The 12,604-nt window shown below is 32.3% G+C and overlaps 1 protein-coding gene across 1 annotated transcript; it reads left to right on the plus strand.

Annotated features, from left to right (window-relative positions):
- The first annotated feature begins 10,112 nt into the window (after positions 1-10,112).
- On the plus strand, positions 10,113-11,832 carry LOC107929214 (LIM domain-containing protein PLIM2b). The gene is made up of 5 exons (XM_016860593.2): positions 10,113-10,596; positions 10,741-10,840; positions 10,980-10,999; positions 11,150-11,239; positions 11,351-11,832. The coding sequence occupies exons 1-5, from the start codon at positions 10,462-10,464 to the stop codon at positions 11,630-11,632; spliced, it is 627 nt and encodes a 208-aa protein (XP_016716082.1). The 5' UTR covers positions 10,113-10,461; the 3' UTR covers positions 11,633-11,832.
- Positions 11,833-12,604: the final 772 nt, after the last annotated feature.

Genomic DNA, 12,604 nt, shown 5'->3' on the forward strand with positions numbered 1-12,604 from the left:
TCTTTTAGCCTTTGGGTCCATCCAATTCTCATAAGCTCTAATTGTCGGATTTTTCTGTTCTAACACACTAACCAGATTTGGGGATTTTACTTCAGAAATGGCTTTATTTCTATGGATCCATATGTTTCATAAGATAGAGGCAAATTTTGTAAATACTTATCTTCCAGGATCCACTATTGTAGAGAATTCACACCAAGTTTATTTGATGTAATTCCCAGCTTAGACCCAAGCCAAATTACTCTCGTAAAGGTGTAATCACAAAAAAGGTGCTCCAAGTCCTCTCTTTCTCCATGGTATATAGCACACCCTCTGTCCACCACTTGAACCCATTTCTGGATTTCCAATTTACACGGTAAAATATTTAGAATTTTCCAAAAGAAAATGGTAACTTTAAAAGGTAATTTGCTCGACCACAACAATTTCCAATCTCTTTCATTAATCTATACATTATTTTGCCTCGTGCCATGTCTCATTCTATCTTTGCACTCTCCAAAATAGGCTGATCTTATCGAAAAATTATCATTTGGAGTGAATTTCCATCTTAGTTCTATGCTTCCTTCAAAAAAATGACTTTCATATTTCCATCAACCAATAGATGTATTACGGATCATTTCCTTTATATCCTTTTTTTTACTTTCATTTATATTTTCAACTCATTGCATTGGGTTTGTCCTTTGCTACGTGATTCCTTGCTCAACACCTCATACTTGACTCAATCGTTAAGTCCAAGCTATGAAATGTCACGACCATTATCGGTGAAACTAACATCATATAATCATTATACAATCATCATCCATACTATTAAATATAAATCATATTCACATTACTTTAATTAATTATTTTCAACCTCACACAAGCTTACGAAAGTTTTTTTATTAACTTGTGGGTGATTTAGAACCAAATTGTAAAGTTTTCAAAATTCTGGATTGACGTCGCGACTTCATAACCTCTATGTCGTAACATCATCAAACAGTGAATCACGTTGCAACTTCAAGCAAGTCGATGTCACGACGTCACTCATTGTTGGCCTATGTTGCGACATCGAAATCTCGAGGTCGCAGCATTGCCTCTGTCTTAACAATTTAAAATTTTGGCACCTATTCATTTTCTTTCAAACCAATATCCAAATGGCTTCTATCAACCTATTACAAATATGGTGCCTTTCAGCCATGTCAAACAAACTCAATTCAAACATATAATTACCTAAACCAACCACTCAACATTATACAATTCAACCTTTCAACCTTAAGGCATAATCATTTCCATATCAACTATTCATATCTAAAGCAAATAATTTGCTAATTCAATCATGTCATTGTTGGGAAATGTGTCCATATTATAATAAACCTATAATTGTTTTCTATGTATTTGAACGATTGATAAATAAATAAAGTTGATTTCACATTTCACTATTATATCTTCATGTTTTTACCTTTCATGTTTTATATACATAATGAACTTGTGACAATCAAATATTAGCTTATTGATTGTCTAAGTTCAAATTGATGATAAGTGGCACTGTAAGAATGTTTACATTACGAGAAAGATAATTTACTTGAGTAGATAATTTAAATGAGTCCATAATCTCATAAAAAAATCAAAATGAGCATTTGATTCAAATACATAGAAGGATTATTATGTTGTCCAAAATTCTAATTAGGGAGATGTCTAATCTTGTTTATCAGAGCAGTTGACTCCACGGGTAAAAACATAAATGTACTCATTGGAAGAATGATACATTAGACTTAACCCAAGTTGAATTAATTCTGAATTTGTTTGTGAATTAATTCACTTGTGACGTTAATGATGTGACTTACCTAAATACTAAGTTAGTCACTGACCATGCGTATGTAACTCATGTGCTTTGATATAAGTGGAGGCTTATGCTCTAAAGGTGATCGAGCCGATAGCCAATGTGTTGGGTACATGACTTTACTAGCAACATGGAATTCATAGCCTGATTAAAGTGTTAACGATATTCTCTCATTGACATTGTGTGGATTGATAAATATAAAACCTAGCCATGAGTTTCCTGTACTCTAACAAACAATTTATCACAGTCATTAGTTGGTAGTAATAATATTAATCATTAAGAAGACACAATGGTGACAAAAAATAAAATAAGATCGTATTAAGTGAACAAATTTAACTCAAAAGAACTAAGAATATCATATGAGGGCAACACACACATGGCGAGGTCATTGGACAAAACAGTTGGATGAATTGCTTTCGTAAAGAGTATACTTAAGTTTTTCATCATGAAACTTCTTATGGATTGACTCCATGATTAAGTAAATTGTGAATTATCGGAATGATGCTTCTGGACATAATTGCAATTGCTCGAGCCTAATTTTATGTGTTTGGTTGGTCTCTCTGCTAGCTCAACAAAAACTCGATCAGACTGCATTTGAATAAAAAAATTCTACAACTTTGGAAATAATTTAATTGGGTCTATTTACTCATGTGGAATTAAATTAAGTGATTGTGACTTTTTCAATTAGAAAATCTGATTAAATTTTTAAAAAAAATTTAATTTAAAATATCTCAATGATTTTTGAGAAAATTAATTTTAATCAAGTAAAATTAAATTAATCAAATTAATATGATATTTTTAAAATTTAATTTTAAGTCAAACAATTAACCCCATGGGTAATTAAACTTGAAAATTAGATAAAAACTTACAACAATGTGATATGATAATATTTTCATTAATGGTAAAATGGTTCATATATGACATTATCAACTCCTCCCACCACATACAAAGTCCACAACTTTTACCTTTACTTCCTACTCCTAAACATCCATTAAAAACTAAACAATTACCTACTAGCAACATATAATTTAAGGATTTTCTAGTCTCTTTGAGGAATACAAAATCAGGTTGGTAAGGAGCATATGTAACTTAACGTTATAGGTCATCCCATCCCTCTAGTGTTCCAACTTATCATGATCATGGCTCCGGTAAGGGTTGTTTTGGGACAACCTATTGTCTTTCTCTTCATCATCAATTGCCATAGGATTTTCCAACTTCATTATTTTTCCAAGCTGACGTCTCTGCCCACTGTTTTGAACCACTTCCATTTTCACATTCTAGCTCTCCAATCTTTTTCTTTTACTGTTGCTTAGCTCTTATGTTTCCATCATGCTTTGAAACAAATTTGATTTGCTATTGGTAATGACAAATTGGTCAACCAGTAAAATAACTTAGCTCCCTCTCTAATGACCCGATTTTTGTGGTGTTGGAAAAAGTTAGCTTCGGATTGAAAATTTTAGGTTGAGATGTTTGGGAAGTTGAAACAAGGAAGTCATAAGTTAAACACTGGAATAAAAAGTAGAATTAGCTAGTAATTAAATCAATTAAGTTAGTATGAATTGAGTTTATGGTGAAATAGGTTAAAATTATAGTAAAAAGAGTTAAATTAAGCCCGAGTCAAGCTTAAATTTATATAGTTAATTTTATGATGTTAGAGACTAAATTGAATAAATTAAAAATTATCAGAAAACATTATCAGATTTGAAAACTAAAGGTTTTTAGTAAAAAAAATGTGAAATCAGTTTTCAATTCGATAAAGAAAATCAAAAGTTACGAGTAATTAGAATATTAATGCATATAGGACCAAAGTGAATAAAATGCAATCATATCTATATAGTTCTGAATTATGTTTGAATTGTGTGATTAATGTGTTTCTATAATCGAGTTTAACTTTTATAGCTAAAGATGATGTAGGACATTCTCGGAATAAGGGAAAAGCTAAAGCCATTAACGAATAGTCGCTTCTGGTTTGTGCTTTTATAATTTAGTTTCAATTTGCTTACGTAGATTAATTTGGTTGTTATAATCAAACATGAATATACAATAGTATCTTTTCCCTACTTTGAATGATGGATTCGATACAGTGATAGTTGAAATATGTGGAAAATGTTCGAAATTATGTTTGATATGTATATAAATGTTGAGACATTTGTATTATGATGACATGTGTTACAATAATAATTATGATGATAATGCCCCATTAAATGATGTTAGTCATAGTTCGGATATAATTGACATTCCATAAGGTCATTGATATAGTGATTTATTAGTCATCATTGCTGGGCAATCTGGGATGGTAGAATAAACAGTACAAACAATTATTAAAACCATCGTTGTTGGGCAACCCAGGATGATAGAGTAAGACAATCCCAATTTATAGATAATTGTGGACTTATTGGTTATATATATCTGAGTATTTGACCTAATGTCTATTGTCAAATAAGAGGGGTCAAAATGAATAAGCATTAAAGTTGATATTGAAACGTGAAATGGAGAAGAAAGTTGGAAAATGATTTGATAAGTTAAAAGTAGTATTCATTGATGTAATGGATACTTGTCATTTATAGTTACTTTAGTTTATTCTTAACACAATGTATTTGAATTATATTAGAATCACCGAGTATTTAGTACTCAGCACGAGGTTATGTCTATTTTCGTGCCCAAGTACCGAACGTAAGTAGACGTAGATTTTAAATGATCAAGCATCCAACTCGACAACTTAGCTCGAAACACGCCTTATTATTTCTTTTGTATTTATATATGTGTTAGTATTAAAATGGCATGTACCTAGGTTGCTTTGGGCACATATCTTAAGTAGTCATTTTGGTATTTTTGGTACTTGGTCTATTAGGTTTTCTAAGATAAATTTTAATCTTTAATTAGTAGATAATTATGTTAGTTTATATAAGTTTTGATGATGTGAATTAGTTGGTTAAATGATTCGTTGATGGTTATAATTTGACGATGTTTGGTTGTGTTTGTATGTGTTAAATTGATGGTCTTATTTTGATGTAAAGTTTAGGTATATTTAATGTACCATTTAGTATGGTTTGGTTACTTGAAAATGTGCATTTAGAGTTATTTTAATATTAAGTCTCGAGACAACATGAACATGTCTTGAGACCATAAGAAAAAAATTTACCTTGTATTTTGGCATACATGCTTAGTGTCTCGAGACTTGGCAAGCTACTCTCGAGATAGTCCTATTTAAGTCTTGAGACAAGTCAAATTTAAAGCTAAATTAGTTTAGCCTTGCTCTAAGTCTCAAGAGAATCCCTTGTCTGTAACACCCTTAACCCATATCCGTCGTCGAAACTGGGTTACGGAGCATTACCGAGATTTACAGATCAAATACAGATATTTCATATCACTTAGCATTCACACCATAAATCGATCATATTTAATCATATTGTCCGTTATATGAGCCTTCGAGGCCCATAATGCACATTAGAAACAAGTCGGGACTAAACTGGGTACTTAGAGAATTTTTTACAAAATTTTAAATTTTTTCCTAGGTGCAGGGGACACACGCCCATGTGGCCAGGCCGTATGGCTCACACGGCCAAGAGACACTCTTGTGTCACAGGCCATGTGGGCATTCGAAATGGGGTACACGACCGTGTCCCAGCCCGTGTTTGTACCTGTTTAACTCTCTGACTTGGGTCATACGGCCAAGTCACATGCCTGTGTGCTAGGCCGTGTGAATACGTAAATTTGCATTAAATAGGTGCAAGTATCACATAGCCAAGCCACACGCCCGTGTGCCAGGCCATGTGATCAATTTTGAGCATTCTGTTTTGAAATTTTAAAGATGCAAGGGACGCACAACCGAAATGCACGCCCATGCGCTAGGCCGTGTGTCATACACCTCTGAGACACACGCCCGTACCTCTGCTCATGTGGAAAAAATAAGGTCATTTCCAAGCCTTATTTCTCACCCAAACTTGCCTTCCACCTACATAAACACTTAAACATATTCTTAAGTCAATCTAAGACATTTAAAGCAAGCCAAAATCAAGTCTTATGCATAACATATCACTTCATAAATTTATATATCCAAACTTACCTATTTGACAAAAAATGCATATAGATATACTTATGAAGTTTACTATCAATTAACCAAACTAAACACTCATATCAAACATGACATTATCTCATATATTTAAATCAAAACACATTCATCATAAGCCATTCCAATGACTAATTACAACCAAAACATTTATATGCCAATATTGGCTATATAAACCTATACATGCCATTATAACTAAAATTAATTTACTATTTATATCAAAATGAGTTGATGGATAGTGTGATGTGTCTCCGACCAGCTTCCAACCTTAAGAGCTTCCGAGCTACTATAAAACAGAGGAAATAAAACAGAGTAAACATTTAATGCTTAGTAAGTTCGTATAACAGGAAATAAACTTACTATTCATTTACATTTAAGGTAAGCATACAAAATGCATCCAAGCAATTTGGCTAATAGCCTAAACACACAACTTCATCAACATGTTAGTCATGTATTTTATGTGAACATCAAGAATCACGGATGAGCTCATCAAATATCAAATTCCCATGTGTTTTTAGGTGTATACAAGTAGTATCTCATTCAAATTTCACCTTAACTTATATTAGAAATTTGTCTGTTGAACTATTTGAAATATCGATGGATACATAGTAATACACATGAAGTGTATGAATCAGTAGTATGTTAATTCATATTTAGGAGTGCTCATTAAAGCACATAATCGGGAAGCCCTCTCTCTAGCCATATAACGGGAAGCTTATGTAAGCCATATAACAAGAAGCTTATTCGGGCTGTATAATAGGAAGTTCATAAGAGCCATAATTAGGAAGCTCATACGAGCCAATAACGGGTAGCTCCGAAGAGCTATTAATCAGGAAGCTCTGAATAGCATATCTCAGGAAGTTCAAGCGAGCCATATGGGGAAGCTCCGGAGAGCCATTAATCAGGAAGCTCACAAAGAGCCTTTAATCTGGAAGCTCATGAACAGCCATATATCGGGATACTCATAAGAGCTGTCATGTGTCTACAACACATGCAGAACCACAACCAATCGGGATGCTCCGAAGAGCTATTAACGGGAAGCTCGCAAGAACCATATAATGGGAAGCTCAATAGGGCCAAATACCGGAATGCTCATAAGAGCTAATAAAGGGACGCTCTTTCAAGCTATGGTGTGTCCGCAACATATGCAGGACCACAACCAATTTGGGAACCCTGTATCTATCAAATCTCATTTATCCAAACGAGATTTATTATTTATCGGGTATTATCGGATATGTGATCAATTTCATACATATGGTATTTAATCAATTCAAATATACAACATTAAATTCAAACATATAAATATATACAACTTAATTACACGAACTTACCTTAACAAGTGTTCGTGAATTGTAATTTACTAATCTGATATTTTTTCCTTTCCTTGACCCAATTATGTATTTGGTCTATCCGAATCTATATGAGTAAATTTAACTCAATTTAATACAATTCATATTCAATTCAATCTAATTCACATCTTAGGCAAAATTACCATTTTGCCCCTATACTTTTATTTAATTATGATTTCATCCCTAGGCTCGGAAAATGAAATTCATGCAATTTAATCCTTATTCCAAGCCTAGCCAATTTTTACATGTAACAATAGTAGCCCATGTATTTCAAAAAATTTATAATTTTTCCATGAATTTTACAACTTTTCAATTTAGTCCTTAAATCACAATTTCATCAAAATTCACTTTACAAAAGTTGTTTATCTATCAACAAATTTTCATTTTCTACCATAAAATTTCATAATTCATGCATACTCATCCATAGAAAAACCTTAGTACTTTGATAACTTTACAAATTAATCCCCGAGATAGTTAAATTAAACTATTACGATCTCGGAAATATAAAAATTACTAAAAACGAAACAAGAATCCATACTTAATTGAGCCAAAACAACTTGCTTGAACTCAACACCCCAAAACTATGGTTTCCATGTCTTTTAATTGAGATGGATGATATAAAATGATGATATTAGATATTTATTTTATTTATCATCTTTTATTTATTTACTTTCCAATTTAGTCCTTTTCTTTTTTTAAATTTTCATGGATGAATCACTATACTTATCAACTAACTCCTCTTAATGATCTATTTACTATATAAGGACGTCAAATTTTGAATTCCATAGCTATTTGATACTTATAGCTACTAGAACTCACTTTTGCATTTCATGCAATTTGGTCCTTTTATCAATTAAACTTGTAATTGGTAAAATTTTCTTAACGAATTTTTTATATAATATTCCTATCATACGGTAAACCATACAATAATTTTTCTTACAGACTCGAATTTGTGGTCCCGAAACCACTATTCCGATTTCACTGAAAACGGGCTGTTACATTGTCTCGAGACATTCAAGCATCAAAGCTAAAATAAGAAAATAAGGGAGGTTGGTCTCGAGACAATTTAATCTCAAAGCAAAATTACCTAAAATAAATGAAAGTCTGTCTCGAGACACAACATTGAAACTTGATCATTGGGCTTGGATTTGAGTCCTAGCTCCTAAATTGACTTAGTATCCCCTCGTAACTCAATGAATCAAATTGTTATACTCTATGAAAGTAAGATTGTAATTGAAATGGATGATTAATTTGATATGAATGATAGTTATGCTCTAAATGTTATGATAAAAAAAGTAAGTTAACTTGAGTTGCTTCAACAATATAATGTGACATTACGCATTTGAATTTGACAATCAAAATGGGACTGAAATGTTACCCCTTCTATCTCAATATTTTCTAATTGTGGTCTGTCATACTTGCATCAAAACATTTCGATACTTAAATCAGTAAAAATACGAAAGATGAAATAAATAAATTAGTTCAGGTCTAGAGTATAAGTAATTGGTTTATGTTTACTTTTTAAATTTGAACCCAAATTGGAATTGGACTTCATTATGGTTCTCATTTTTATTTTTAGATGTACTTTTTAAAATTTAATTATTGACAATTAATTCATGATAAATTTCAGTTTAGAAATTTTATAATTTTATCTCATGCTTTAAATAGAAATTTTTTGAACTTAGTTCTTGAATATCATAATTTGATTCGATTTTAGTATTGGTTTATTATTATTAAATTAAAATATGCCATCAGTTGATGTACTTTAAGAAAAAAAATTGAGTTTTAATTTGTATATTTTAAAATTAAAAATGAAGTCATTTTACTTTTTAGATCTAAAATCATAATATGATGATTGGTATTTTTGATATTTTTCATCAAAATTTGCTAATTTAATATGTTGATTAGATTTCTCTTATATGACATGATTTATGATTGATGGAAATGAAACATGGCAAGCTAAAAGATTTTGAAGAAAAATATGAGGATTTATTTTTTAACTTTTAGGGATTAAAACTCAAATTCTACTAAAGTACAGGACTGACTGCATATTTTTACCTTTTTTTAATTTTGAACATATCGTCATTATTAGTTGGATGGCTCTCATTTTTGATAACCCCCCCCCCCCAATTTCCAATCTTGGGTTATTATTAGGGATAAATCAACATTTAGCTCTTAAACTTGATTTTTTTTCTCAATTTGGTCTTTGAATATTTTTGTCGGATAGTATTTTTCAATTTAATCCCTAAACTTAAATTCTATTAAAATGTAATAATGTGGCACAACCCCAGAGTATTATATTATCGTACCTTAATGGGATCCAAGTTTAAGGATCAAATTGAGAAAAGTTGCAAGTTTTGGCACTAATGTAAGCAAAAAAAGAGTTAAAAAACCAAGGTGGGAAAAATTGTAAAGTTCAAGGACTAAATATTACTTTATCCCTTATTATTATTATTATTATTATTATTATTATTATTATTATTATTATTATTATTATTGTTTGGATGGTTCTTATTATTGACAATCCAAAAATCCCTCTCCCCGTAAAATTTTGCTATCTCGGGTTATTATTTCCCGAACTTGGTATTTTCTTAAACTTGGTCCTTAAACTTTTTTTAATCTACATTCATCTCAGAATTTAATAATTTTTCTCAATTTCATCCTTGGATTTGGATTTCATGAAAATATTATAACGTGCCACAATTTCAAAGTGCCACATCATTATACCTTAACAGAATCCAAGTTCAAGGACCAAACTGAAAAAAGCAATAAATTTTAAAATTAACTTGGACAAAAAAAATTCAAGGACCAAAATGAAAAAAAAACAGAATTCATCCCTTATTATTATCAATTGGATGGCTCAGATTATTGATCCCCTCCCCCTTTGAAATGTTCAAAACTCAGAACCCACATTTTTCTCTTCTCCAATGAAACACAAACAAATTCAGTCCAAATTTAGGACCAAAATCAAACATTCCAAAAGATTGGGACATCCAATCACGTGTCTTTCAATCAACAAAAATGGAATGGCAGTTTTATTCTCTGAACATATGAACAGTTTTTATAAAAACAGAGGAATAGGGCAATTCTTATTTGTCCTTCATTTGTCCGAGGTTAATTCCAACAAACGGGGGCAAGCTGCTGTGTGTTTTTTCTTCTTTCTCTTGTCCCACTGTTCCTTTGATCTGTTGCTGAAATAAAATAAAATAAATAAATAACTTCGACAAAAAATGGCATTCACTGGAACTTTGGACAAGTGCAAGGCTTGCGACAAGACTGTCCATGTGGTCGATATGATGACACTCGAAGGAGTGCCATACCATAAAACTTGTTTCAAATGCAGCCATTGCAAGGGTAACCTTCAGGTAAGTAAAGTGAAGAAATTGTTTTAGGGTCAATGTGAAATTTTACCATCAAGTTGGTTTATAATTTCGAAGGGAGTGAACAACATATTTACTCTTTTGAAGATGTTTGATGAAATTAACCCTTTTCTTTTGTTGGATTGATAGATGACCACTTATTCTTGGATGGATGGAATACTGTATTGCAAGCCTCATTTTGAGCAACTGTTTAAGGAATCTGGGAATTTCAGCAAGAATTTTCAAACAGGTTGAACTTTTTCTTAAAAGAATGCCCATTTTCTTGTGTGTTTTTCCACTTTCTTTCCCTTTATTTCATAATTTTTTAAAATTTAGCCTGGATGGCCATGGCTAACAATAATAATCTTCTTTGATGATCACTTTTGCAGGGACCAGGCCGACTGAACTGGTATGTCTTCCTTGCTTTATATATATATATATATATGTGTCGGGTTTCATCACCACCCACTGGAATTAAGGGTCCACCACTCTATCAATAGATTACTTGTCTTTCATCTTATATATATATGCCAAGAATCTTTTGTTTAACTTGTTACAGAATAGGACTCCCAGCAAACTTTCATCCCTGTTTTCTGGAACCCTAGACAAGTGTGCAGCTTGCGAGAAAACAGTGTACCCGTTGGAAAAGGTAAATTTTGTATTCATTGTTTTTTATGTACCTTGTTCTTTTTTCTTTTCTTTTTTTTTTGTTGTTGTTGTTGTTGCTATTAACTATGGTCGACATTGTTGGGGAGGACAGGTTACTATGGAAGGTGAATGTTTCCACAAGACATGTTTTAGGTGCGCCCACGGTGGCTGTCCACTGACACACTCATCTTATGCTGCTCTCGACAGTGTCTTATATTGCAAGCACCATTTCGCTCAACTTTTCATGGTGAAAGGAAACTATAACCACGTTCTTCAAGCTGCTACCCATAGAAGGAACAATTCGACGGCATCGTCGTCTGAGAATGTGGAAACTCGTGCCGAACCGGAGGAAAGTGCTGCTGATGAAGAATCCAAAGAGGCATCTGATAATTGAAACACACACCATTTGGTTCTTTTATAATTTCCTACCACCATGATGATGATCTTTTTAGAGCTTTTGCAAATGAAACCAGTTTGATTGAGTGGCAGACCATCTCATCAAAAACTGAATGTTCTTTTTTGGATTGGATTGATTTCTATGTATGATGATTCGAACAACTTGCATGATCAATTGATAATATATACCTTGAATAATTTCCGATTCTTTTTTTTGTTTTCTCTTGATTTTATATGCGATTTGGGACCTTTTAAAAATAGTTATAATGTACTCCTTCCAAAAAAAAAATATGTTGGACTTCTGAATAGGTCAGAATTGTCTCCTATTAAAGTTTTGTCTTTCGACTTTGCGAGGGTTGGAATTGTCTCCACTTGAGGTTTTGTTTTTCGACTTTGTGGAGAACCTTGCAAGAGAGGAGAATACAGGTGCAGGTATGTTCCTTGGCCTCCCAAAAATAGAAAAATTGAAATTCCATCCCCTTATAATTGATGAAATTATAAATTCATATATATGATAAAATTATGCTTTGGCCCCAAAATAGAAAAAAATTCTATTTAATCTCTTAAAAAATGATCGAAATTATAAATTAATACAACCTTTCAAAAAATTACAATTCAGTTCTGCCTCCCTAAAAAAATTTCTGGACCATGCGAGTTCAATAGAGCAGGAGCAACCCATTGGATTGAACCATGCATGGTGCATTGCAGGTCAGAATTGACCCTAATTAAGGTTTTGTCTCACAACTCAGAGCCTGAATGTCTGACGTTGCTTGAAGAGGTGGAGGGTCAATAAAGCGAGAGCATATCATCAGATCAAAACATGCGAGGTGCACAATCAAGTGTCAACTTCCAAGTGGACATGAGCATCCGTGCTTGTAAGGTTTGAACCTCCGACCTATAGCTGGAGGGAGTAGTAGATCAAGTGGTAGCATAAATGTCTATTGATATCATTTAAGGGCTAGGGTTGAAA

This window comes from Gossypium hirsutum, chromosome A12 (assembly GCF_007990345.1).
Source record: "Gossypium hirsutum isolate 1008001.06 chromosome A12, Gossypium_hirsutum_v2.1, whole genome shotgun sequence".
Lineage (NCBI taxonomy): Eukaryota > Viridiplantae > Streptophyta > Magnoliopsida > Malvales > Malvaceae > Gossypium > Gossypium hirsutum.